Below are 27,167 nucleotides of genomic sequence, written 5' to 3' on the forward strand. Positions count from 1 at the left end.
TAACCTTGGTCACCGTGATCTGATTTCCAGAGGAAACATACTGCGCAAAGATGGATATGTTCTGACTGATAAGTTATCTCCATCAGACAAAGACGTAAGTCTGACTTCTACCTGCTTTTTCGTCTGTGCTGTCAATTCTCCCCTCATTTTCAGGAGTGAAAAAAAGAAAGAAAGAAAGAGAAAAGATGACATACAGCTGATGGGGTCTTAATGACTTTTAAAACCGCTCTCCTGCTTTAGTATGTTTCAAGCTGATTCAAAAAGTGATGAGGGACAAATCAGATTTTAACCTTCATTTTTTTCCAAGGATGGATGTTTAAAATAGCAATGATTTATTTCTTCTTTTTGAAGGGGTGGCAAATGGGTAAGAAGAAGGGCAGGGAGTAGGGTCTGGTACCAGGAAATTTTTGGAAAGCCAAAGAACAAAACTTGCAGTGGTGTGTTCCACGTGTACAGGATGTTACAAAGATGGCAGAGTGTCCAACTTTGGTGTCTTGAGTCTTGGTCCCCAAGCTACTGAAAAGCAAAGGGAGTGATTCTCTCTCATGTTGCTGTGCAGATCATGAGTGGGGAAATGTATTTGCTGTAAGAGCTCAGTACAGTACTTGCACTAGAAGCAAGTACATTCTGTACAGTCAACAGGAAAATGCAGGAGGTAGGATTCTGCTTCCCAGATGACTGATTCAGAAGTCTCAGGTAGAAATAACGCCTGAAATAAAACATCAATCACTGTTCCTTAATGGACTTTCAAAGGAGTCAGGAAATGGCTTAGCCAATCACACAGCTCAATAGCTTGCTGCTGCTCAAAAGACTCTTTTCCCTCTAATGGTTTCTCCTTACCCCTTCCTGTCTGTGCAGTTCTGCACTCACCTTCTGTCATCTCTAGTATGCCTGCTCCTGTGCCTTTGGATTCTTTCTCTATCCTTCTGTAGCCTTACCTGGCAGAAAACTAAGCCAGTGCAAGAAGGTGAGCAATTCTTTGCTAATTAGCGAGCTGAAGTAGTTCCTTGAGGATCAGACCAATGGTGATGATGCTGCAGTGAGGGAAGCAGGAGCAGATGGAGTGGAGTAAGAAAAGAGGGGCCGCATAGGAGGGTATGTGACCACCCCTTGCAGATATGGCAGTGAGGTCATGGATTGGCTTGTCCATCTTCTCTGACTCAAAATCTCTGGTCTAAGTATCTGAAGTCTTAATCTGTAAAGTAGTAATAGTGATGTCTCATTTGTTCTCTTTCCTACCTCCCTTTTCCATCCTCTTCAGCTTTCTTCCACACGCTGCAGATACTGGCAGGATCTGAGACAGCAGCTAGAGGTGCTGATTCAGCTGCACACATGCAGATTGCCTGGCTGGTACTTACGGCCAATGAATATGTACCCTCCAGGACTGGTAACCATTGAGTTCCCACTGCAGCTTTTCTCCTTCATTTTTGTTTCTTTTCCAAAATGCTAACTGCTACAAAATTTGTAGGAATGTAGGACTCTTTCTGAATCATAACTTTCAGTTGACTTGAATTCAAATTCTTCCTTTCCAAATCTAAAACTTCTTGGAGGGAACTTGGTGGGCAGACAGGAGAATGTAGTAACTCCTATCTGCAGCAATTCCTCCAGAAAGCCACTAAAAAGCTCTTTTAAATTAATGAGTACTGTGTCTGCTCCATTTTAGCATTCTTTGACCAACAGGTCTGGTGAACTTCTCTGCCTTAGCGACTTTACACAGTGAATGGAATAAACTCTTTGTGTTCCATAGAAACCCAAATTACAATTGCCTTTCCCTTCCTACTTCCTAGCAGTATAAAGAAAGGAAGTTCTTGATTAAAAAGCTAATTTCTGCATGTTCCCGAACCTTCTTTTTAAAGCCACCTATTAAGTATCCCACAGAAGAATCCTTGGTAGTGCTAGCTGGAAACTCACTGAAGGAAGTGCTTAGGAAATGACTCAATTAAAAATACAAAATGCTGTCATAGTACATTGACTGAAGAAAACCTTGGCTCTTTTGGACATGAAGGAAAACTTGAGTTGTTTTGCAAGTGGAAAATTTTACTCATTTCTGAAAAGAAAGCAGGGAAAGGAAGAGTTTTACAAGTGGATGTCAGATCAACAACTAAAGATAATGCCCTAGGAGTTTGGAAGAAGAACTTGATACTGACTTCATTCCTGCTTGCAGGTCAGAGAAGCACTTGCAATGGGCAAGAAAACAGAATGGCATAAGGAGTATGATCAAACTGAAGTGTGGGGGACACTGGGCTAATTTATGGTAAGCAGCTGGATGTGACTAAAAGTCATGGCTGTGTGTGAGCGTGAACACAAATTCAGCTAGACAGATGTGCCAACTCTCTGTGCATGTACCACCTGTAGAGAAGGCATGTGTGCTGGCCATTCTGCTGCTGTCTCTGTGCTTTCTTACACATAGGTACTCCCTGCACAGCTGGTGTAATGGGGAAGGTGAGTGGCATGCAAGTACTGCCAGAGGGTTGGTCTGATAGATCAGGGTCACTGGTCAGGCTGCACGCTCCAGCAGCAGTGGGAATGTGTGGTACATTAGAATAGAATAGAATAGAATAGAATAGAATAGAATAGAATAGAATAGAATAGAATAGAATAGAATAGAATAGACCAGAGCAGGTTGGAAAGAGACCTTCAAGATCATCAAGTCCAACCTATCATCCAACACCACCTAGTCAACTGAACCATGGCACCAAGCCCCCCCATCCAGTCTCCTCCTAAACACCTCCAGTGATGGCAACTCTACCACCTCCCTGGGCAGCCCATTCCAATGGGCAATTACCCTCTCTATGAAGAATTTCTTCCTAATATCCAGTCTAAACCTCCCCTGGTGCAGCTTGAGACTTGTGTCCTCTTGTTCTGGTGTTGGTTGCCTGGGAGAAGAGACCAGCCCCTGCCTATCTACAACCTCCCTTCAGGTAGTTGTAGAGAGCAATAAGGTCTCTCCTGAGCCTCCTCCAGGCTAAGCAACCCCAGCTCCCTCAGCCTCTCCTCATAGGGCTAGTGTTCCAAACCCCTCACCAACTTTGTTGCCCTTCTCTGGACATGTTCCAGCAACTCAACATCTTTCCTAAACTGAGGGGCCCAGAACTGGATGCAGTACTCAAGGTGTGGCCTAACCAGTGCAGTGTACAGGGCCAGAATGACCTCCCTGCTCCTGCTGACCACATCTGTTACTAGCACCCGTTTCTGCTCCATGGATACTCTGTGATGCAATCTTTTCCACCTCTCTTAGATATCTTAGCTACAAAAATTGTTTTGTTGGTGATTTTTTTTTTCCAATGGAAAAACTGTGTAGGCTTCTTGCTAGTATGCAGCTGTATAGTGTAGGGTAGAACAGAGTGGAGGAGTGTGATTCAGTCTCTCCTGTCATTTAGTTTGCATGCTGGCTCCTCACAGAACACCACAGATTGTGCTTTCTGAGTTGAGAGTTGCCCATTCTGAAATTGATAAGAGCCTGCTCTAATGTTTTCACTATTCTGATGTGGTCTTCTAACCTGTTATTCTTGACAAACTAGATTATTGTTTTGCTTAACTCTTGCCAGCATCTAATAAACTGGTAGCATAGAGCTTTTCTTTTTAGTGTGGCTTGGGAGTGTTTGGCTGGTTTCGACTGGAGTCTAGTCTGCTGTGGGGAGGATGTCCAGCAGATACTGATCTTCTTCTAAGGTGCTTTGCAGCTGATTGCTCGCTACGTTTATTAATGAGTGTGGCAAAAGCTGAGTACTCTTTCCTCTATGTTAATGCCAAGATTGTTTTGCAGACAACATTGCTACGATTTTTATGTTCACACACTATGTACACACAGATGTGCAGGTGCCCTGCTCTGCTGCTGTTCACTGGGTGATTTTCAAGCTGTGCCACCCATTTCAGCGTCGGGTCATAGCCGAGCTGCCGAACGGCTCAGTCAGTGGCTGTAGCACACGCACCTCTCCAGCGCTGTAACGAGCAGTCGGTCTGGCCCAGGTGCTTCTTCCAGCTCTGCTCCTGCGGCCGCTGTGGCTCTCCAAGAGCGCATCGCCGTGCGACGAGCCGCGCCCCGCTCACCCACCGTGTGACACTTCCCCACCGCCCTACCGGCAGCCAGCTCCGCCGGGTTCCTCTGCCCCCCCGCCCCGCCGCCACCGCTCCCACCGCTCAGTCCCGCCTCACGGGAGTCACCGCGGCCCCTCCGCTGGCCCTCCCTCGCCCCGGCAGGCCGGTTCGCGGCGGTACACACGGACACGCACACGGACACACGCCCTCGGGCTCACACTCGCCCACAGCCACCGCAGGGCGGCCCCCGGCGCCGCCCCGCACAGCGGCGGGCGGGCAGGGACGGAGGGAGGGAGCGCGGCGGCGACGGCGGCGCGGACCCGCCCGGCCCAGCCCGGCCCAGCGCCGCCGCCCCCCCTGCATCGGCCGCCGCGGCGCGGAGGGCGCAGGGCGGTGCGGGCCGTGCGCTGCCGCCGCTGGAGCTCCGCGGGGTCCCCGCTGGCCTGAGCCATGTCTGCCAGAGGTGGGTCCCTGACTCGCGGCGCCGGGTCCGCGTCCCTGCCAGCTCCTTGGGCGCCGGCGGAGGAGCCGCGCTTGACCTTGCGCGCCTGGCCGTGCTGCAGTGCCCCGTTCGCTGCGCTTGGGCGGAGGTTGTGCGGGCGATTTCGGACCGGGGAAAAGTGAAGAGGTTACCCCGCGCCACTGCCCGTCGCCTGCCAATACCGTTTTGCAGCTCGGCCGGGGAAGGGGCTCCGGAGCGGGCTGCGGCGGGTCTCAGCGCCGCAGAGCATCCTTCGGGGCCGGGCATCCAGCTGCACCTGCCGGGCGAGGCGTGGGAACCCCGCCTGGTCTCTTCCCAGTGCACGGGGGGCGGCGGGTTGGTGCGTTTTAAATGATGATGGGAGTGTGTATGTGTGCAGGGAAGGGCTGGTAGTGGTGAGGGGGGTTAAGGTCTGAAGTCGGTGGCTATTTCTGCTTAGGCGATGTTAAGTGATTGGTACTGGCGTGTCTGCTGAGCAGTGGCAAGGCATCTGGCTTGTCCTGTCGTTGTAAAGCAGGTGCTCCTCTTCGGGTGTGGCGGTAAATCCCATCGTCAGATCGTACTTGTGGTGAATATTTGTATCTGGCTGAAAATTAGCATTTTGAAGTTTCAGTTCAAATTTGCGTTTGCTTTAATTATGGCCTAAACTTTGAATAGGCTTTGTCCTTTGCATGCGTTTGTGCATAGGCTCTGTCTGTGTGCTTGGAGATTCTGGGCTGGAGAAGAACAGACTAGCCTCATTGACTGCAGATCCTGGTTTGTCCCAAACTTCTCCTTACAATATGAAAAACTGATGCAGGTGTGGCTGAAGACTGATGCTTCTGGGTCTTTTTTTATTATAGTTAGCACCAATTAAAGGACTGGGGGCATGAAGTTCAACATTTTCTGAACGTTGTCATAAGAGAGCAGAGATACTTGTAAGCATTTCTCGAGGGCAGAAAACTATGTGCACAGGAACAAATAAAACCACTCCCAGTTTTCTCTGAACTGAGAAATTACTTTGTTAAAATTATGTATTGCAAATTAACAACCCCCTGAATGTAGAGATAGATCTTATTTGTTTGTCCTTTTATTTCTCTGCATATTTATGTATCAAATACTGCTCACAATGGACCATCTTTTTAATTTGCTTAGATTCATGTTGATGCCCAAATGAGCTTCCTGCACTTGGAAGGAATCGTGTGACTGCTGAAAGGCTGTCAGCATTTTGTGGTTAGGACCATATTCCTAAAGCATCACACCCATTTTAGATATAAATAATAAATGGTGTTAAAGCAGCATAAATCTTTGTGGCAGAGTAGAATTCTTGCTTTAGGAAGAAATGGACTGTATTGGTCTCTGAAGAATCCATTTCTGGAGGAACACTGTATTAGCATCAGGGTTGTGCAAAGGCTGCATAAGTACTTGAGGGGAAAACCCAGCAAAGCTTTATAGCATGGATTAGACTTCTTGTCTTCCAAGGGGTGCCTTTGGATTTGAGGAAGCGACAGAAGAATTTTACCATTTCAGGTCTGCAGATGACTCACCAGAACTTAACCATATAGAATGGGAGGCCAGGAAACATTTTCACTGGCCATATGCCCTTTCATCACCACCCCCCACCCCCATCCCCCAAATTGCTCTTTCTTTGCCTGCTTGATTCTTCTGGAGGGCTGCCTGGAGGAGAAGGGTGAACTTGTTCTCAGCCTCTCCCATGCCATCTAATTCTTTCAGAATAATTGGTTGGAGAGAGAGAGGGTCCATAGGACATTAGTGATGTAGTGAATAATATTCATAGAAGACATTAAGATACTATTTTCTATCAATATCAGCTTTTCAATTTTAACAAATGGACTCAGTTGGGAAAAAAAGTGCCTGTGAGTTACTCAGTTACAAGTTACTCAGTACTGGCCAAAGGCTCTTTGTGGCTGAAGGAGTATAGACCAATGTTATTATTAATAACTGTAAGCAGCACTGCTGTTAAAATGTTACATATCAATGTAACTTTTACATATTTATGTGATATGCTGAATCTTAATGAGGTTACTCATGAGAATGAAGCTTGAGTAAGAAGGGAGTCTTTAAGGGATTAGGGCTTTGTTCAAATATCAGATGGGGATCCTTTCCTTCATGAAGGTAGGTTACCTAATGCATAGGGAGTCTCATTAAAACCACCATATCAAGATCTGCATGCTCAGCAAATATTGATAATGTTTTGTGTTATGTTAGCTGTCCAAAAGGTGATCATTATTATTCTGAATGCATCAGCACTTGGAGCTGTCTGCTTGTTGATCATATACAAAGCAGAAGAGGAATGGCAAAGGAGTTAAACACTCACCTGTGCCATTTTTATTACTGAACTGCAGAAGATACTCAAAGGATGGTAAAAACCATCACAATATTATCATTATTCAATCTCTGTGGGTCTCTGTTCATCTCTTTTGCTCCAGGAGGCAGCACGGTCTAGTGAACTGACTGCAACAGATGACAGAAGAAACTCCTGAAATCCAGCAGTACCTCTGTACTTTCTGAGTGTTCCTTTTGACTCATCTGTTCTAGTTCCCTGTTGTTATTTAACCAAAACTACCCATGTAGTCATTGATGTTATGACAGATTGTAAGTCAATATATGAGGTACAACTAAAACCACAAATTCGTGTCATTTTGCCTTAAATGGAAATCTGGATGAAAGAGTTTTGTGTTTCCCTGCTACTTGTACAGTGGAGGTAACGGTAGCTAACTTTTTGAGAGGGCTTGCACTGAGGTCTAGTGGCTCATCTGTGCTTTAAGGCACATCCTCTGAATTTTTCATGTGTTTTTTTTCCACCCTTCATACACTAGGTTGTGGCAGCCCTTCACACCTGTCCTGCACCTCTTGCTGTTCCGAGTTCTCTAACCTTCTGCTGATGCTTTCCTCACAGTACAGCTCTAGCAGATGTTTTGACCAAATGCCAGATGCAGCAGCACAGATGAGTATTCCCAGAAGCTGGAACAAATCATAATTCCTGAAATCTAGTGATTGAACTGGGAGCTGAAATGAACTCCGAAAATCCCTTTTCATTTCCCCATCAAGTTGGAGTCCTTCCCAGGGCACTCTCACGACCTGTTCTGCAGCCTGTTGGGATCAGTGGAGAGCTGCTGTTGACGTCACTCAGGCTCTATAATTTTGCAGTTTGCAAAATGCTTCATATTCTCCTTTGAGCTGTTGTTAAGTAGTTGTTATTAGGACTCATACATGACTGAATTTGGGTGTTGGAGTAGCCTTATAGATTGTTGCTTACCTAAGGGCTTGTTTGCAGAGAGCTGTAAATTCTCTGGATGAAAGGCATTTTTCTAAAGCCAAGTATAACCATGACCTACTTGTGCATGTTATCTCAGGCTGCTTAAAAACTGTCAAAACTACTTGTTATCATGAAGGTCTAAGTTAATGGGGGAAAAAAAAATGGCTATTTTTAACTGTTATAATCTTCAGTTCTGCTAGAGCAAACAGTCACAAAAGGTAGTGTTTGGTGTGGTGGAATACGAAGATCTTTACTACATTGCATTGGAAAGAATTAGTATGAACTGTATTTAGTCCAGCAGGCAACTTCTCGAGGAATATGAAGGCATGTGAAGTGGGAGGTTTATCAGTAGTGGTATCTTTTGTGTGTGTGTGGTGTGCCATAACAAAAATCACTGAATTTTGACAGAAACCAGTGTTAAAGAAATATTATTGCTGTCTAATATTAACAGGTTGTACTGCACCACTCTGATGCTGCAAGTGTGGGTGTTGTAGAGGGGGTAATTACATTTTCTAGCCTACTCCATAGTCAAAGTAGTAGGGTTGTTTAGCTTAAGAATTTATTTTGTACTACAATCCTGTTTGACTTTCTACCACATGTAGATCAAACACTTCTCATTTCAGACAAATAAATAACTCTTAATGTTGGTATGAGGGAGATTTTGTCCTCATTTTACAGGTGAGACAAGAACTGAAACTACCTCTTTTCTGTGAGTCTCAGAGCCAAATCAGAACAGGGGAATTTATTCCTCTGGGCCTCTTCTGAGGCTCCTTGTTTGCTCTTACACAAGCCAGTAACAGATTTCTGAGAGAAGGTGATAAACTTCAGCTCATCTGTGTTTTGGTCTGGTAACACTTCTTTCTTCATCCACACCATGCACATTGCTTGATTGATCCATCTCACAGTTATGAACTTCTGTGTGAGGAAATCACAGATTTTTCAATGAAATACATGCTAAGTATTGAGCTCCTGCATAGTCCACCAATAACCTTTATTTTTCTTTGCCAAATCTTCTAGTCCTCCTCAAATAGCTGTAGGTATGGCTGCTGTTGCTGGCACTGGTGGTTTCAACTGAGGTCTATGCTGACTTTGGGAGCTGCTGGCGACATTTTATTATAGTCTGTGATTCTCACAGGTATGGTTATATCTGAAGGAACCAGGCACCTAAGGGGTGACAATATTGTCTGCCATATCCTTTTTGAAATACAGTGCTGCATTTTTCTAGGTGTCAGAGAGAGATTTCTTTCAGGCATGTAATAATCTGTTCTTGATGCAATTTGTGGCATGACTAGTGCATAGCTGTTGCCGAATGCCCTCAGGCTGAGAGACCTGGAGGGTGGGGACAAATGTGAGCTGGCTGGACTTCCTTTGATTTTGGAATTGGAGAATTTTAGCATGTTTAAAATAGTTAATTATTGTAGCTTTAAACGCTTCTTGTAGCAGTGTTTTCTACCATTTTCCTTGGTATAATGCTCGGCAGCCCAAAGGAGCATGCTCCTGGCAGGGTTCAGTGCTCTGCAGCATGACCTGAGAAGGAGCTGTGTGTGCAGTCATGCTGACACAGCTGTTTACCACTTTGAATACCTGTGCAGTGCAGAATTTGGAGCTGGCTCTGAAGGGTGTTTTTCTCCCCAGCTTTTGCCCTGAATTTCTTCTGTGCTGATTTCATATTCTTATTGAATCCTATCTGCACTTTCTGTTTATTTCTTCCAAATACATGTAATTACTTTTTTTTTCCCCCCTCCAGTCACTCATTTTAGGGCTTGAACCTCAATGTGGTGGCTTAAAAAGCTCAGAATTGGCACCTAGATTGTCATTGCAAGCTGTGCTTGTCTGTACATGAGAATCAGTAGCTGCAGCCAAATCTTTGGGCCTTTTGCTGTGATAGGGAAAAAGAGTATTTTACTGAGGTATTTGACTTATAACAGGAGTACCTCTTTTAAGCTGCTCCCTTTTAAGTTTTGCCTGTTTGTCTCATCTTTTTTTCCCTTCAACAAAGCTTATTCAGTGCTGTTTAACTTCTGTGATTAATGAAAATTAGTCCTGAATGCATGGAAAAAGTTGCATAGACTAATGGCAACAACAAGAGGAAATTGGGACAATGAGGTAGGATCTATTTTAGATGCATGGCTATGAAAGGAATTGCACAGAAGGAAAATAAGCATCAGCTTATGGATGGAAAAGCCAGTAAAATTGCTTTTAGTGAAGAACAACACCAGAACCTCATGTGCTTTGCAGTCTCTGAAAACAATCTTTTGGGAATTTTTTTGTTCTTTTAATGGGTTTGAATTAAATATTTAGAATTATTTTATTCTAAATAATTATCTAAGTAATTGAAGATGAAAACCACACATGGTTAGTTCGTGTGACTGCTGTAGTATTTCTTACGGTCTCCTTCTCTGGAGACTTTCAGAAACCTGCCTGGGTGCGTTCCTGTGTGGACTACCTTAGGTGATCCTGCTTTGGCAGGGGGTTGGACTGGTTGATCTCTGGCGGTCCCTTCCAACCTCTAACATTCTGTGATTCTTAATTTTGCAATGTACATGCAGAAACTTGCAGTGGAAAGCAGACTGGTCTGTAAGTTCCAAGACCAGCAAGTAGCCCCCATTTTGTTTTCAGTCACATACTGTCTAGGCTACAGCGTGTAGCCTAAGCAGGTGGTGGCCTTTTCTAAAAGCCATGGAAGACTCTAGGCATTGTAGAGCAATAGCAGAAAACTCCTCTGTGAGCTTCCCTTTAAAAAAAATGCTCAGCCCTTCTTGTGTCATGTTTTCAGAAAGAGCTTTGTTTTCAGGAATTCAAACCCAAAGAAGAGTCCCAGTCTTGTAAAGATGATAAAGTATTGCAGTCAGTATGTTTATGAGGCTGTAATGTAGGGAAACCCTTACTAGATTTGACCAGACAGGCTTCAGCAGGGTACACATGTGATGGAAGAGTCTTATGTTCATCTTTTCCCATTCAGAAGCCAGTATTAGTGGTTTGATGAGTCAGTTTGTTGCATGTAAACCATGAGCTGTGGCCACATCCACAAGGCAGCGCCCACTGTTTACATGCACATATTGGACTTACACTTAGCATGGTGTTGATTGCATACACCTTCAGTGAGAGCTGAATATGAGCTACCTGTCTCAGCAGCTGCTCAGTTTCTTGTTTGGATTTTGCAGCCTGTGTTGGCTTCTGTGCTGTGGCAAACAGTTTGTTGAGGCCACTTTCAACAGTCTTGGTTGTGGCAATGAGTATGGTGTGAATACGTAGGCTTGGAGTTACTGCCCCATGGCTAGAGTGGATTGCATTCACTTCACCTTTGCTGAAACCTCTTCATTTGAGCTCTACATTCCGAAGTGGAAGGAGACTCTGTTGTCATCATTGTAAAAAAGGCTGACCTGTAGAAGTGTGAAATAGGAATTATGGAGAAGGCAGTGTACTCAAAGGTGAGGCAGAAGGGGTTATATTTTTTCCTGCAGGATATTTGCCATTTCAGTTTTCACAGTGATGTAAGAAAATGGTCCAAGCCAGCCAGCAAACTCTGAGGTTCTGACTCCTTGAAGTCCTTATCACAGTATCACTAAGGTTGGAGGAGACCTCAAAGATCATCAAGTCTGACCTGTCACCACAGACCTCATGACGAGACCATGGCACCAAGTGCCACGTCCAGTCCCCTCTTGAACACCTTAGACCTTGGCTTAGCTCTGGAGCATGCTGAAGAGTGTTGCTGTTTGTTGATGAAGACAAGAATATATTAGTATTTTTACTGGATAGAACTTAGCAGTCATCCTTTTGGAGACAGGTCAGAAAACTGAGTGGCCTTATCACAGTGGACTTTACAAGGATGTGTTTCTAGAATGCCAGAGCAGGTCAGGTATTGTCATAGAGATGGACAGACACATTTTAGTACAAAGGGCAAAGCTGAAACAGGTTTTGTAACTGGGTTTTTTTGTTGTTTAGTACTTGTACCTGGAACCTCAAATTAATAATTTCTAATGTGCTCTCATTTTAACCCCCATTTCCTCCACTGTAAGTTTTGTATGAGTGAGGACTGTGGGATTTCACTCAGGGAAAGGATTCTGCTTTAATTACTGTCATTATAAAGCCGATTTTGTTTTTATCGCATCAGGCTTGCATGAGGCATCTTTGATCAACAGTCAGCAAAACTGCTGTTCAAATTACAGTTTCCTTTTAACTAGTGATGAAAGCTTTCAGTTTATTTTTGGTATTATGAAGTCTGGGAGACAACCAGGTTAGATAAGAGCTGAAACATAGTTAATGATAAAGGAATATAGCTAAGGGAGTATAATATGGCCCTGAAAAAGATGTTCCAGCTCTAACTCACTGTGGCCCCACACATTCAGAGAATGCAGAACAGTTTATGCCAAAGTACTGGCTTTCTCTGGTGTCCTAGGTTGCCACTTCTGTTAACCATAGAATCATAGAATCAATAAGGTTGGAAAAGACCTCAGAGATCATCAAGTCCAACCTATGACCCAACACCTCATGACTAACTAAACTATGGCTTCAAGTGCCACATCCAATCCCTTTTTGAACACCTCCAGGGATGGTGACTCCACCACCTCCCTGGGCAGCACATTCCAATGGCCAACAACTCTTTTTGTGAAGAACTTTCTCCTCACCTCCAGCCTAAACTTCCCCTGGCACAGCTTGAGACTGTGTCCTCTTGTTCTGGTGCTGGTTGCCTGGGAGAAGAGACCAGGCCTCACTCATCTGCAACCTCCCTTCAGGTAGTTGTAGAGAACAATAAGGTCTCCCCTGAGCCTCCTCTTCTCTAGGCTAAAATCAACCCTTGTAGAAGAGTTTGCTTCAGTAAAGACAGTGCAGGGTGAATGAATTTCATAGAATTAGGGTGTAAGAGAAGAGATGGATCTAGGACTTGCCCTTTCACTGAAGATAGTAGTAAATACCTTGTTAGTGGAACAGGAATATAGCCAAGTGTGTGGTCAATAAGCAATGTGGAATTCAATGGTTTTCTCAGGATGAAAACCAAAAGGGGAACACCCCCCCCACCCCCCCACCCCTTTTTTTTCCTTGCATGAAAGCATACCAGAGTGAAGCATTTTAAAAATCAGGGTTAGTTGCAGAAAGGAATCTCACCCATGAAGTAATAATTTATGCCTGTTAATGAAAGCCGACATAATGGAAGTATACCAATTTGTCTGCCAAGGAGTTTCTTTATTCCAGTTGAAAGAGTGTGTACATGTATGAACAGGCTGTGCCAAGGTGTGTGTGAATTCCTCTGTTCCACAGATGGAAATCTGCAGATGGCTTGAGTGGTTCATAACGAGCAGAGCTGTAAGAACCATTACCTTCCACTGGAATTGTGCCTGGGTTTTTTGGTTTGTTTTAATCTTAGCTTCACCTGTACTTATGACTGTCCTCTGCATGTGAATGTAGATGCACAAGACATGATTTGAATGTTGCTATGGCCTTCTGCTGCTATTGTAGAATTTCCCCTTTTGTTGTCCTAGAAAACCAATAAAACAATTAAATGATAATCAGACAATCCGCTAAAACTCTGTGGCACATGCAAATGGGAACAAAACTTATTGCAAGAAGACAATGTTGTTATATAATAATGTGGTTATCCAAAACTGTTTATTCTGCTTCATGAGCTGGAGATAATCCCAAAATTATCCAGCCCAGACTTTGATCTAGGGGAGAATAATAAAACTTTGATCACTGTTGAATTGGCAGCTGTTATAAAAAGCCCATGTGGCATTTCTCGCTTCGTAACACCAGTTTAAATCCAAAATAACTGAGAAGTAGAATTTGGTGATTGCAGCTTAGGGATGCTTTCTGACTTGACCTGAAGTAATCCCTGTCCAAAAGTGTCTATAAATAGTTTTGGGTTTGTTTTTGTTTCCTATTCCTGTTGCCAGATGTTTTGATGTTTGAGATGAATAACAAACGTGTTTTGTGTACTTAGATGTGCAATGCGTATTTGGACCCTGGTGTTTCAGGGAAAGAAGCTCTGGTTAACTAATTATGTCCACACATAATCTGAATCATTTACACCAGGGTTCTGATGTTGTTAGCTGGCTTTCTGTCTTTCTGAAAATGTCATTTATAAATTAAAAACTGTCAGTAGGCAATGTCTGAGACTGTTGTAGTTGACACAGTGATTTCTTTCCACGCTTGCTTGGTTGCATGGTTTAGTGGATTATTAGGTGGTGTTGGATGATAGGTTGGATGCAATGATCTCAAAGGTCTCTTCCAACCTGGTTAATTCTATTCCATTCCATTCCATTCCATTCCATTCCATTCCATTCCATTCCATTCCATTCCATTCCATTCTATTGTAATTATTCTCCTGCACATTTGTGATGTCCTTCCTTTAGAGCTGCTGCTGGACAGTGGCAAATTTTTCATACCAAATTTAATCTTACTAAATTTGAGTGAGAATATAAACCAAAGAAAGCTACCTAACCTTTTTTTTTAATGGTAAGCTGCAATTTTCAAAAGCTCCGTAGTTGTATCATAGAATCATAGGATCAATAAGGTTGGAAAAGACCTCAGAGATCACCAAGTCCAACCTGTCACCCAACACTTCATGACTGACTAAACTGTGGCTTCAAGTGCCATGTTCAATCCCTTTTTGAAGACCTCCACTACCTCCCTGGGCAGCACATACCAATGGCCAGCAACTCTTTCTGTGAAGAGCTTTCTCCTCACCTCCAGCCTAAACTTCCCCTGGCACAGCTTGAGACTGTGTCCACTTGTTCTCTTGGTGGTTGCCTGGGAGAAGAGACCAACCCCGACCTGTCTGCAACCTCCCTTCAGGTAGTTGTAGAGGGCAATAAGGTCTCCCTTGAGCCTCCTCTTCTCCAGGCTAAGCAACCCCAGCTCCCTCAGCCTCTCCTCACAGGGCTTGTGCTCAAGACCTCTCCCCAGCCTCACTGCCCTTCTCTGGACACATCAGCAGATCACAGAGACTTGAAAAGTTTCTACCCATAGTAAGTTCAGTAAGGCAAATGTCTGAAAACATAAAGGACAGTTGATTTTAGGATCTTTAATGTATTTTGTATGCCTTGAAATAACAGGAGCTCAGTCCCCAGCTGATGCTGAGATTTTTTGAAATCAATTTGGCTGGGATGTTGAGCAGTTCAGCTAACTTTTGGTGTAGTGTTTCCTTCAGCCAGGCTGGCACTGCACTGTGCAGTCAGCCTCTTCTGTACAGTTCATGGTGGTGCAGAAGTTCAGCAGAGCAAGAGTCAACCTTATTTTGCTGGTTTTTCACTCTGTGGCTCCCTGCTTGACGCAGATAATCTGCAGATCTAAAGTTTTCTTTAATAACACTGGCCTTGCATTTTAGGCACTAAATCCTATTGAGTTAAAGCATGTTGAAAATTTAGGTTTGGGAGATTATGTGACTTTCTGCAAAAGCCATTTCCCTCTCTTTCCCTTGTCATCTGGTGACAGCTTTTGTGGCTACCGGAAGCTCTCATTTTTCCTTTCTGCAAGGCACACAGGGCGAGCAGAGCAGTGCTCTGAGATGCACTTTGTTCTCTTGCCATTGTTGCCACTCTGTATTTATGAAAAGCAAAAAGTCTGTGTGCCTACAGGGGGATTCAGAATCCTACCATCTTGCTATTTATGATGCTTAGGAGGTATTTTTAGTAAAGGTTGTTGGCGCTGCTGCCCAAAGGGGATGGCTGAGTGAGGGTAGGTCAGGAGGCAGCCAGATGAAACTAATGAAGACTGTAGCTGGAATTGCAGAGGAGGGGTAACCCCAGCAAAGATCTCTTTGGGGGTTGTGTGTGTGTATGGATGTGTGTGTATGGAGTTGATGTATAGAAAACAGCTATAGAAGATGCTAATCTCCTGAAGATTATAGTCAGCTAAAGATTATAATCACCTGTGCTCACTGCCACCATTTGAAAGAGGGGGGAGATTAATTCATGCTATGTTCCACACAGTTTATCTTCCTGAAAGATTATCAGAGTATTGTGGAATGTTTTTTATAGGATACCCAGTTTTCATAGCCAAACCCTCCCTCCCAGTGTACAGGTTCAGAAAGATCTGTATGTTACTAATACAGATTTTGACTCAGTTTTCTAGGGAAGCAAGGCTGAGATTGAGCCTTGTTCTACCCTTGTTGGGTTTGCTTCCTACACTTCCTTCTTGATTGTTAAATTTGCTTCCTACACGTTCTACCTTAGACTGAGAAGTCACGAGAGCAGTGGATGAAGGAGGCAGTGAGTAAGAGCTGGAGAGAGTGGAAAAGGAATAGAAGGGCATCTGGGAAGGGTGAGCAAAAGAAACCTATTTAAAGCAGAGTGAGGAGAGAGAGTCATTCTTCAAGGTGGTATAGAGGCAGAGGTGACACAGACTAAAACTGGCCCTGAATCTAAAAGAGGTTAAAAGAGATGGGAGTACAGAACATTTGGAGAATTGCAGGAGGGAGTTGTGAGTGCTCTGATATCAAAGAGTTTTTTGGTTTGGTTTCTTCTTCTTTTATTTTCAGATGTCCCAGGTAACCTAGCAGTCAGGCTAGGGGAGGGCATGCTGAAGTAAATGCCAATTGCTGCAAATAATTTTGTGGTTTTCTGAAGGCAGTGGAGGAAAGTATTGGTTTGAAATCCCCTGAGGTAAAACTCTTATCTGCCTAAAACCTCTGAATGCTTCACAGACTGATCTAGGAGCTGGTGCTCTGCCAAATCCTATTTTTAAGCAATTAGATTTCTCTCCCAGCTTTACAAAAGTATGCTTCCCTTAGCAATATCACACAAGCCTAGGGCCTGGAAAGGGAGGGGAAAGCACATGTGCAAGCCTATGACTTTTGAGGGGGAAAATCTCCAATCAAGTTTGGTGCTGTGTTTCCGTGTTTGCCTAGCAGAGCTGATCTTCAGTGAGACGGAACAGCTCCAGCCCTGGTGCCTTTCCATCCTGCTGGGTTACACAGCCCATGTTGCTGATTTTAAAAAGGATCTGCTGCTTCCCTTGATGCACAGTTAATTCTTTTTGACTAATGCTTTCTTTGCATAGCAAGTTGAAGTTTCCAACAGAAGTATTAAGAGCTTTCCCCATCAGGTGGGGAATTTAAAGAAACTAGAAATGATCATGCCAAGAGAAGTCCTGTGTTAACTCGCCGGGAATGGGGTCATTATCGGATCAGCTACAACATCCTTTTGATTTCTGATGTGTCTAAAGAGCACCACAGATGCAACCAGACCTGATCAAAAGTGTTTTCATGAATCATGGAACAGTTTGGATTGGAAGGGACCTCCAAAGGTCATCTAGTCCATCCCCCCTGCAGTCAGCAGGGACGTCCTGCACTAGATCAGGTTGCTCAGAGCCTTGTTGAGCCTGACCTTGAATATCTCCAGGGGTGGGGCCTCGACTACCTCCTGTTGCAGTGTTCCATCACCCTCATGGTGCAGAACTTCCAATTTGAATCTAAATCTACTCTTCTCTAATTTAAAACTATTGCCCCTCATCCTATTCCCTACATGCCATAGTAAACAGTCGCTGTGCAGCCTTCTTGTAGGCCCCTTTCGGGTACTGAAAGGCTGCTATTAGGTCTCCCTGGAGCCTTCTCTTCTCCAGACTGAACAACCCCAGCTCCCTCAGCCTGTCCTTGTAGAAGAGGTGTTCCAGCACCCTGGCCAACCATTTTCGTGGCCCTCCTCTGGACCCACTCCATCAGGTGCATGTCTTTCTTATGTTAGGGCTCCAGAGCTGGATACAGCACAGGTGAGGAGTACAGATAGTTTTTCCATGTGGAAAATACAGTTCATGCAAATGAAATTGAGCAGACAGAAAGAATAACTGGAAGAGAAAGTAAATTCCTGCTGCTGCATAAACACTACTGATATAATTAACAGTTCCAAACTTAACAGCTTTAGTCACAATGTATCTTTCTTCATGCTGACTGGAAAGCTGGGTTTATTTAGTGTGCTCTTTTCAGCAGTAAATGTTATAGCCAAAATGTGGCCAGTGGACCACGTAAGTGAGTGCCTGAGTTCTTCCCAAGTTCTAGGATACAAAAATGATGTTTTGACACCATCATGGGGGAGTGTTGGTCCATTTAAAATGTGTGCTAGTGTGCAGTTCTTAGTGAAGCATTCATTGATGCTTCTGCCCCACTCTGCATTCCAGGAACAAAATACTCATCATGGAAGGAAATAGTTCTTGATTACTATTAAACATCATTCTTCTGCCCCACCCTCCTTAATTTCTGTAATGCAAAATACCCCAGTAGGAAACCTTTAATTCATCTTTTCATTCTGTCCATCATTATTTACCATTAACATTTCTGGGCTCTGTCAGCATGCTACTCTTAAATCCATCTTCTTTGGAGTGCAAATGTTTGGCGTTGAAGTCATTTTGCACTAGGAGCTGCAAGTTCAAAGCCTTTCTAAAATGCTTATTTTCCCATTTAATACATCCTGAAAAAGGCAGCACTGTTGGCTACACTTGAGCACAGGATTCTGCAGTATCAGAGGGTGAGACAGAACAATCTTTCCTGAGGGCTTAAAAAAATAGTCACTATGCCTTTTGCAGTGTGCCCAGGCAGCCAGGAAGGCCAATGGCATCCTGGCCTGCATCAGGAACAGTGTGGCCAGCAGGAGCAGGGAGGTCATTCTGCCCCTGTACACTGCACTGGTTAGGCTGCACCTCGAGTGCTGTGTCCAGTTCTGGGCTCCTCAGTTTAGGAAGGATGTTGACTTGATGGAGCATGTCCAGAGAAGGGCAACAGAGTTGGTGAGGGGCTTGGAACACAACCCTATGAGGAGAGACTAAGGGAGCTGGGGTTGCTTAGCCTGGAGAAGAGGAGGCTCAGGGGTGACCTTATTGCTGTCTACAACTACCTGAAGGGAGGTTGTAGTCTGGCAGGGGTTGGTCTCTTCTCCCAGGCAACCAGTACCAGAACAAGAGGACACAGTCTCAGGCTGCGCCAGGGGAGGTTTAGGCTGGAGGTTAGGAGGAAGTTTTACACAGAGAGAGTGATTGCCCACTGGAATGGGCTGCCCGAGGAGGTGGTGGGGTCGCCGTCGCTGGGGGTGTTCAGGACGAGGCTTGACAGGATGCTTGGTTGCATGGTTTAGTTGATTAGGTGGTGTTGGATGATAGGTTGGACATGATGATCTTGAAGGTCTCTTCCAACCTGGTTTATTCTATTCTATTCTATTCTATTCTATTCTATTCTTTCTGATCTATTTCTTGCCCAGGTGATGGTTCATAAACCACAGTGCTTGTTGTATGGGCAAAGAATATATTGACAAAACATCTGGTTTTGGTAGCAGAGCTCTTTGAAGACAAGTTGCACTCTGTTGTGTAAATCTGGAATAACTGTGGAGGCTGGCAGAGTAATTGCAGATTTGTGTTGGTCAAAGAGAGTTGGACTTTTGGTAGTGATATGAAGTAGAAGAAGGCATTGAGCAGAGGAATGGTTATAGAGACAGTTCATCCTGACTTGAGGCAGGAGAAGGCAAATAGCTTTTTAAAGTCTCTCCCACAATTAGTATTTTGTAACTTCTGGGGTTCTCTGCTCTGGGACACCTGAGTTTATTCAGCTGTGTTCATTCTGAACCTCTGTTTTGGAGACTTTCTTTGAAACAAGGGGTTTTTTGCATGTTCATTTGCATATGACAGCAGTGTAGAGCATCACGGAATGGTAGGGGTTGGAAAGGACTTCTGAAAATCATTGAGTCCAACCCCCCTGCCAGAGCACCTCAACAATATATTGTTATTTAGAAATGCATTGTGAAAAGCATGTGAAAACAAATGTGTGAATGGTCTGTGCAGTATATGCACATGGAGCTGGATCATCCCCATGTGAAAGTACAGAAGCAGGCATTGTGATCTTTGGGGAATTGTTCTTCCTGGCAGATACAGGAATCACACAGAATCACCAAGGTTGGAAGAGACCTCAAAGATCATCAAGCCCAACCTGTCACCACAGACCTCATGTAGGTAAAGTCTGTATTTCATCTGGAGGCTGCTTTATCTCATCTAGGACACACTGGATAACATGCTATCCTAGGAAGAAGGTGTGAAATTTACTTTTAGCTGCTTCTAGAGTGTTATGACTGATACCAGATGTAGCTTAGTGCAGGGAAGAGAAGTTGGTTAAAACTGAAATTGATCCTACTCTTAATTAGTTCAGTTCTGTATATTGATCAAAATATTGCTGTCCCTTCCTCCCTCTCTCTCTCCCTTCTTCCCTGTGGGCTAAACCTTGCTCTGAACTGAGTAGCTCTGTTGAGTCCTTCTGCCATCCTGACAGCTACACTGGAAAACAACTGGGAACAGGAGGAACTCTACAAATTGTGTGTGCATGTATATGGATAGTTTTATTCATTTACTCACGATCAGCTGCTGCTGATCATGCTCAACCTCATTTCTGCTAGGGCATAGTTTGCTTCCTAGCCACACCTTATCTTCTCTAAAGAAAGGTGTTCAAGAGGGGATTGGACATGGCACTTGAAGCCATGGTTTAGTTAGTCATGAGGTGTTGGGTGACAGGATGGACTTGATGACCTCTGAGGTCTTTTCCAACCTTATTGATTCTCTGATTCTATGAAAGTGCACTATCTAGCTACAGTTGTTATTTGGTTATCTAACCTGTTTGGGATACCTTCTGTGCCAGCAGGGGCTTGGAGGTCTTGCCCCTAATCTACAGTGTGGTAGTTTTCTGTCTTAGAGGACATAAACACTGTCAGCAGGATGAATAAAGCTGAAGAGGTTGTTCAGCAGCTAGGGGCAGAGCTTTACTGCACATTTTCATTACCTTTGCATCTTTTCATCACTTTTTACGAGGTAAGTACCTTGTGGAAGTGAGCTACAAAAGGGAAGGTAGCATGCTGTGTTGTGTTTTCTGATGCTGAATTCATGCTCTCTTTGATTTCTTCTGTATCTTTTCTCTCTCTCTCTTTTTTTTTCCTTCCTTCTAAGCAGAGATTTGGCAGTGGCTGGTTTTCAATTTATTTGACGTTTGGCCATCTGGAGCTGAGCAGAGCTTTAGTCACACACGTTAGCTGTGTTAAGTGGAGCAATGTAGGATCTAGGGGCCAGATTCAACTCTGAAGTTAGTGGAATTAGCAAAGTTACATCAGAACTGGACTGGGTTTTCCAGTGAGCTGTTTGCTATGCAGGTTGCTGAGAAATTTCATCTTGTTTTCTCAGCTCTGAGTGAGCTTGGTGTGAAGATGCTCGGGATGCTTGGAGTAAGTTGCTGGACAAATGAATGGAAGCCTGTCAAATAATTTTCAGTACTTTGTTTCTATCCAAGTTAAAGCAAATAATAAGTACTTCTCTCTTGGTAATACTCTGTAGAGTAGTTGGGATCTACTGATGGCCCAGAGGTGGTGCTTAAAGAGCACATACTTTTGGGTTGCATTGAGGGTTCATTCTCCCCAAGGCCTGCATCTCTCTACCCCAGCTTTTCTGGAAGGGATGGCTCCAAAAGCAGAAGGTGGTGAACACAGAATTATTAGGTGATGGAATGACTTACTTTTGATTTTTGTGTTAACTTTGTGTGCTGAGTACAAGGGATGATGCTGGTTTCAGTGGATGAGTTCCCTTACATAAGGATATTTCTATTTCCTTGAAAGTGAGGCTGTCAGCAGTTTTCTGGCCAAAAGTCTGTATTCCACAAACATTATTATTAGTGAGATTTCCATCTCCACAATTCTGATGCCCAGCTTCTTTCTGGATCATAGGAAGAGCCCATAACTAGTTTTGGTGCCTCACATAGTAAGGCAATAATGGGCCTGTGTCTCCAATCTGCTAACTTTGGAGGGGCTTGTATTCTTCTTCCTTTCATGTCATGAACCTGCATCCTTTCATCTCAGTTGTGTGTTCCAGTTATATCTCCATGAGAGGAAGAATATTACTTTCATGACAGTTTCCCTCTACTTGTAAGCTGGCCTTGTGAGTGCTGTTAAGACAGAAAGAGGTTGTCGTGGTTTCTTAAAAGAAGATATCAAGGCTGTGCCTGTGAAGAGAATGGAAATGGTGCCATGTACAGGAGCATGAACTGTATTGCTGCCTCTGAAGTCCAGGTATGCAGGAATCAAAGCCTTCTGTTGCTCCTGTCTACAGATCAGGAGTGTGACTGTAAATTGCCATATGACATATATAACATCTTTTATTGAAATAGCTTGAGAAACAGTACAGAGAGAAACTCACAGTGGCTTGAGGTTTAGGATAGGACCTATATGTCTGGTGAACAGGCTGAGCTTAAATCCATGTCAGTGTGACTCAACTGTTGTTAGTTCTCAAGGTTCATAGGAGTTTGGGTATGGCTACTGCTGCTGGGGTTATGCTTTTGATGTGGTTTCAGGCAAAGCCCTGAGATTCGTTTCAAAATTCCTCTATCCTTTTTGGTTGCATTCTTGCAAATTTCTACCCAGTATGCTGCTCAGCCTGCTACTGAGTTTTTCTCCATGTGTGGTACAGCTGGGCAGAATGAAAGCCAGCAGGATTATTAATGTATATAGCTTCAGATGTTATCTTTATTCTATCAACATGTAGTCTAGTTAACAGCTGGTGACTTCTGTTCCTCTTGGACTTCAGTTTCCCTGCTCTCAAACAGCTATGTTGGTCCTTTTCACAAAGCTTCAGGATTCATGATTTTAATGCACAATACAATAGAGGAATTTTGTTAAATCAATGCTCCCTCACTCAGTGATCAAGCTCTTTAATAATTAAAATTATTGCTCATAGTAGTTTTCTGCCTTTCCTGATGTCCAGAAAAGCAGTTCTAGACTTGACCCAACTGCTTCTATTCTTGTACAGATGAGCTGAGGGCTGAGCCTAACTACCTGCTGCCATACAGTGAGGTGAGGAGCTGCAGAGCAGCTTCCCCAGGTTGTAGAAGCTGATCTGCAAAATAACCTCACCTGTATTTACAGGATTTTCAGATTTGTTATGGAAGAAATGGTTAAGAAGAGCAGAATAGAATAGAATAGAATAGAATAGAATAGAATAGAATAGAATAGAATAGGTTGGAAGAGACCTTCAAGATCATCGCGTCCAACACATCAACCAATCCAACCCACCTGAACAACTAACCCATGGCACCAAGCACCCCATCAAGTCTCCTCCTGAAAACCTCCAGTGATGGCGACTCCACCACCTCCCTAGGCAGCCCATTCCAATGGGCAATCACATAGCCCACATACAAAATTACTCAATGAGGAAACATGTTTGTACTTGTGCTAGTGTCAGTGAAATGCAATGTAAAGTATCTGGTTAGCAGGCATTTACCAAGGCTTGCGTGCATCAGAAGTCAAGACTGGGTGACTAGATGCCTTAAAATCTGTGAGCTGTGGAATGAAAATACTTTGAAATAGAATAGAATAGAATAGAATAGAATAGAATAGAATAGAATAGAATAGAATAGAATAGAATAGAATAAACCAGGTTGGAAGAGACCTTCGAGATCATCGAGTCCAACCTATCATCCAACACCACCTAATCAACTAAACCATGCAACCAAGCACCCTATCAAGTCTCCTCCTGAACACAGCAGTCATGGAACACATTTTGATCATGACTTCTCACCATCATAGCCATCGGTTGTCACCTGTGAGTTGGTCTTTGCCCTTGAGTGCAAATTGTCATGCCAGTCCAGTGAAGCCTTTTGAGGATGTGGGACGAATGTCATGGCTGAAAGTTTTGTCTGGCCGCACAGTCCAAGCTCAGACTGGAGTCTGTGGTGTGAGGTGTCCTGCATCACTGGATTTTTTGGATTTTATTTCAGGAGCATTTGTTACTTAGTTTCATCCCCTGCCCAAATGAGCCTGAATAAGGAGGTATGCAGTTTAAAACAGTTGGGTCTTGCTGTTGTTGTTAATCGTGTTTAACAAGATTCAGAGCACCAGAGTTAGGAAGTTTTGTGTCTTGTGTTACCATGGGTGTCAGTCAGAGCTGACCATAGTTCTGTGATACTCCAGTGCTAAATACAGGCCTACTCAAGCCTTCCTCAATGCTGGAGCTTCTTTCCTACTCTGTGATGGAACATACCAGGTGTTAGTGGTTAGTGTGATCTATGATGGCAGGTGCAGGTCAGGATACAGGAGAGGAGATATAAGATGAAGCCATTATATTTAAGGAAGCTAGAAAGCAGAGACAATAACGTCACCTGGTAATGCTGTGTTGTTCCTTCCCTGTCATCTAGTCCAGCATGCTAAGCGTGTCTCTCATTACCTAATCCAGAGTGGTGCTGTCTCATTTGTGCAGGAAGAACATTAGTGATACTTGGAATAGGCTTAGGTAGGATTTAAATGTCATGCAGATGTGGGCTAGTCCTTTGCAAGGGGTTGTAGTCAGCCTTTCATGCAAACACATAGCTGTCCTTTTTGCTGCAGTGTAGACAGGTATGAAAATCAACAGCTTTGAATTACAAATACACATTCTTTTAAGTCCACTTGGTAGCCCAGGGAGCATCACAGTATCTGAATGCACTGCCCTGAAAAGACATAACAGACATTTACTGCAGTATTTTGTGATGCAGATCTATTTCTAGTTTGGTGTTATGTGATTACAGAGAAAAAGAGAGAAGGTTGCTTTTTGTATTTTCTTTGAGCAGTTAAAAGACCAAATCAGGTTTTCCAATTTTACTGCTTAAGAGAAAATAAAATAGGAAAATCTCTATAAATGTGCTTTTGCTCTTACCCAACCAGTCAGAAATTGGTATACCAGATGATCAGCTCGGAGGAAAAGAAGTGCAGGATAACACAGAACCAGAAGCTTGTATTGAGGCTACATTAGGACGCAAAATAGAGCAGGTTTAAAGCTGTGTTTGGATGACCTTCAAATCCCATCTGCAGATTTCTTTTTAGCTTCAAGTTTCAAATGTCAGCTGCAAGTAGATCATTGCACTAGAAACACTTAGCAATAAAAGATCAAGGATGTCCTTTCTTTACATTTGTTTTAGAGGGGAGGGAGCTGTGCTGCCTCATTAGGAATTGCTGTCTTTAGGTAGACTGATGTCTCTGATGCATTAATCAAGGATGAAAATGGGAATTTCTCCACTAAGTAAACCAGAAACATTAAAAATCCACTGTGTTAACATACTATAACATGCTGCTTCAGTCTGCTGTTTGGGGTTTATGCTATGAAGCATGAATATCCATGGCTAAGAGCTATAAAGATTTAGAGTGTGGAAGTTTAAGTACTAGGCTAACTAGTTGTGGTTAGTCAGCATTACAATCTCTTGCATGGTCTTGTTATGATCTTCTTGAACTGCAGAATTTACCAACAAATCCAAAATGCAAGCTGAAGGCAGGAATCTGCCCCCAGCTCTCATTTTAGCTGTGAACCCCCTTTTGTGCTTCTGTTGCTTACATGAGAGAAATGGAGATAAAGGGGAAGCATAAGCAAGGCACCTTTGTTTTAGCAGCTTTATGTCAGAGGTTTATATTGAGTGATCCTTGAGTCCAGTGAAAACATACTGAGCCTTAGCTGCCTCCAAGAGGCATTTGGCAGAACTGAAGGGTTGCTCAGAGAACTAAGAAGCTGCCCTGAAGTGCTGTAAAAGCTTCAGGAGCTTTAATTGTTACCACTGATGTCATTCAAGGCTGATTCCCACTGGAACTTCCTCTTTTTTAATTGTGGTCCTGAGGATGATAACTCGGCAAACGCAGCTGCAGCATTGCTGTTGCATCAGTTAATTAATCACCCAGGCTGGATTGGAGAGAAGATGTCTATCTCCACTCTCATTATAAACAGCTGTAGTGAAATGGAAAGGTTTTGATGACTGAATGTCCCTTTTCAGCTGTGTTACAGTGTGAGTGCTGCAGAATCCTAACCCCAGTGTGCAGTTCTCACGTGTTCTTGTCTTCAAAGGTGTGCTGGTGCTTTGTCCCAAAAAAGGAACATGAAACACATCAAACTCTACCAAGGCAGCTCATCTTTGGCTCCTCAGTACAGCTATAAGAAAAAGCTTTATGAATGAAATTAATCCAGCTTCAACAAATTCCTTTTAATAGCTTTCACAGGTGAAGGAGACAGATCTTATTAGGAATAAATTGAAGATTCCCGGAGTGGCTTTCTTAGGCAAATGCAGAGAGATTACTTCTGGGATGGCTTTGGGGACAGCACTCTGGTGATGCTGATTTCTCTATGGGGTTATTAGTCTTTCCTTAGTGCTGCTTGCTGATCTGCTTCTTGAAGCAACATGAATTTCTGAAGAATTTAGCTTATAGGATTCACCAGCTAATCCTCAGCTGTAAGAATGTGGACTGTTGAAGTGACATCTGTCAGTTCACCCCTGCAATGATCTGACCATCTCTTTATCTGGTCCTGTTAATAATAAGGAATATTTATGGATTTGTCTGAAGTACAAGCTGTAGCATCTGAACATTATTCCAGCTAAACTTTGAAACTAATCAGAGGAAGAATAGAATAGAATAGAATAGAATAGAATAGAATAGAATAGAATAGAATAGAATAGAATAGAATAGAATTAACCAGGTTGGAAGAGACTTTTGAGATCGAGTCCAACCTATCATCCAACACTATCTAAGCAGCCAAACCATGGCACCAAGCACGCCATCAAGTCTTTCCCTAAACTCCTCCAGTGATGGGGACTCCACCACCTCCCTGGGCAGCACATTCCAATGGCCAATCTCTGGGAAGAATTTCTTCCTAACATCCAACCTAAACCTCCCCTGGTGTAGCTTGAGACTGTGTCCTCTTGCTCTGGTGCTAGTTGCCTGGGAGAAGAGACCAACCCCCACCCAGCTACATCCTCTCTTCAGGTAGTCATAGAGAGCAATAAGGTCTCCCCTGAGCCTTTTCTTCTCCAGGCTAAGCAACCCCAGGTCCCTCAGTATTTACATTGCTGAACTGGGTCACCTTTTCTTTCTGTAATTTGATTCTGAAGTTGTTTGGGGGCAGAAGTAACACTTTCCTAACACCATTATTTGGTTGTTTAGGCAGTTAAAATCCTGAAGCTGCTTTGTGTAACATACCTCACAAAGTAGCTTCCAGAAATGTCAACAAAGGTGAGAAATTATTGGTTTGGAGCTTGTAAATTAAATTAACTTCACTGAAGACATGATCTTTATGTGTGGTGACAGGAAACAGTGATAAATGTGATGACATATTCATAGTGATAAAGATATCCTACAATCTGTAATTAAGTTCCTCCTAGTTAGTTAATTAAGCAATTTCCATGGCATTGTGGGAAGGCTGTGTTTTATTACTAGGGCACTGCAGAATTTGGTTTGTCTTCAGTGATTTTTCAGGACAGGCTTGTAGCTAAAATAGTGGTCTACATGGTCTGGCCTTAGAAGCACACCTGAGTCAGGAGTGGCCTTCCTGGTATTACCTGAGTCAATCTCTTGCAGTGTCCCATGCTTGGAGTATTCCCCAAGATGTAGTTAAGTTCTGGGCCCCTCAGTTTAAGAAGGACTTCAAGACACT

At 43.6% G+C, this 27,167-nt stretch overlaps 1 protein-coding gene across 1 annotated transcript in view; it reads left to right on the top strand.

Annotated features, from left to right (window-relative positions):
* The first annotated feature begins 4,168 nt into the window (after nucleotides 1-4,168).
* Nucleotides 4,169-27,167, top strand: part of ABLIM1 (actin binding LIM protein 1) — a 212,515-nt gene continuing 189,516 nt past the window's right edge. The window contains exon 1 of the mRNA XM_054163606.1: nucleotides 4,169-4,501. Within this exon, the coding sequence (XP_054019581.1) occupies nucleotides 4,489-4,501 (13 nt within the window). The 5' untranslated portion in view covers nucleotides 4,169-4,488. The remainder of the gene's footprint in view (nucleotides 4,502-27,167) is intronic.

The sequence above is a fragment of the Dryobates pubescens genome, chromosome 8, assembly GCF_014839835.1.
Source record: "Dryobates pubescens isolate bDryPub1 chromosome 8, bDryPub1.pri, whole genome shotgun sequence".
Lineage (NCBI taxonomy): Eukaryota > Metazoa > Chordata > Aves > Piciformes > Picidae > Dryobates > Dryobates pubescens.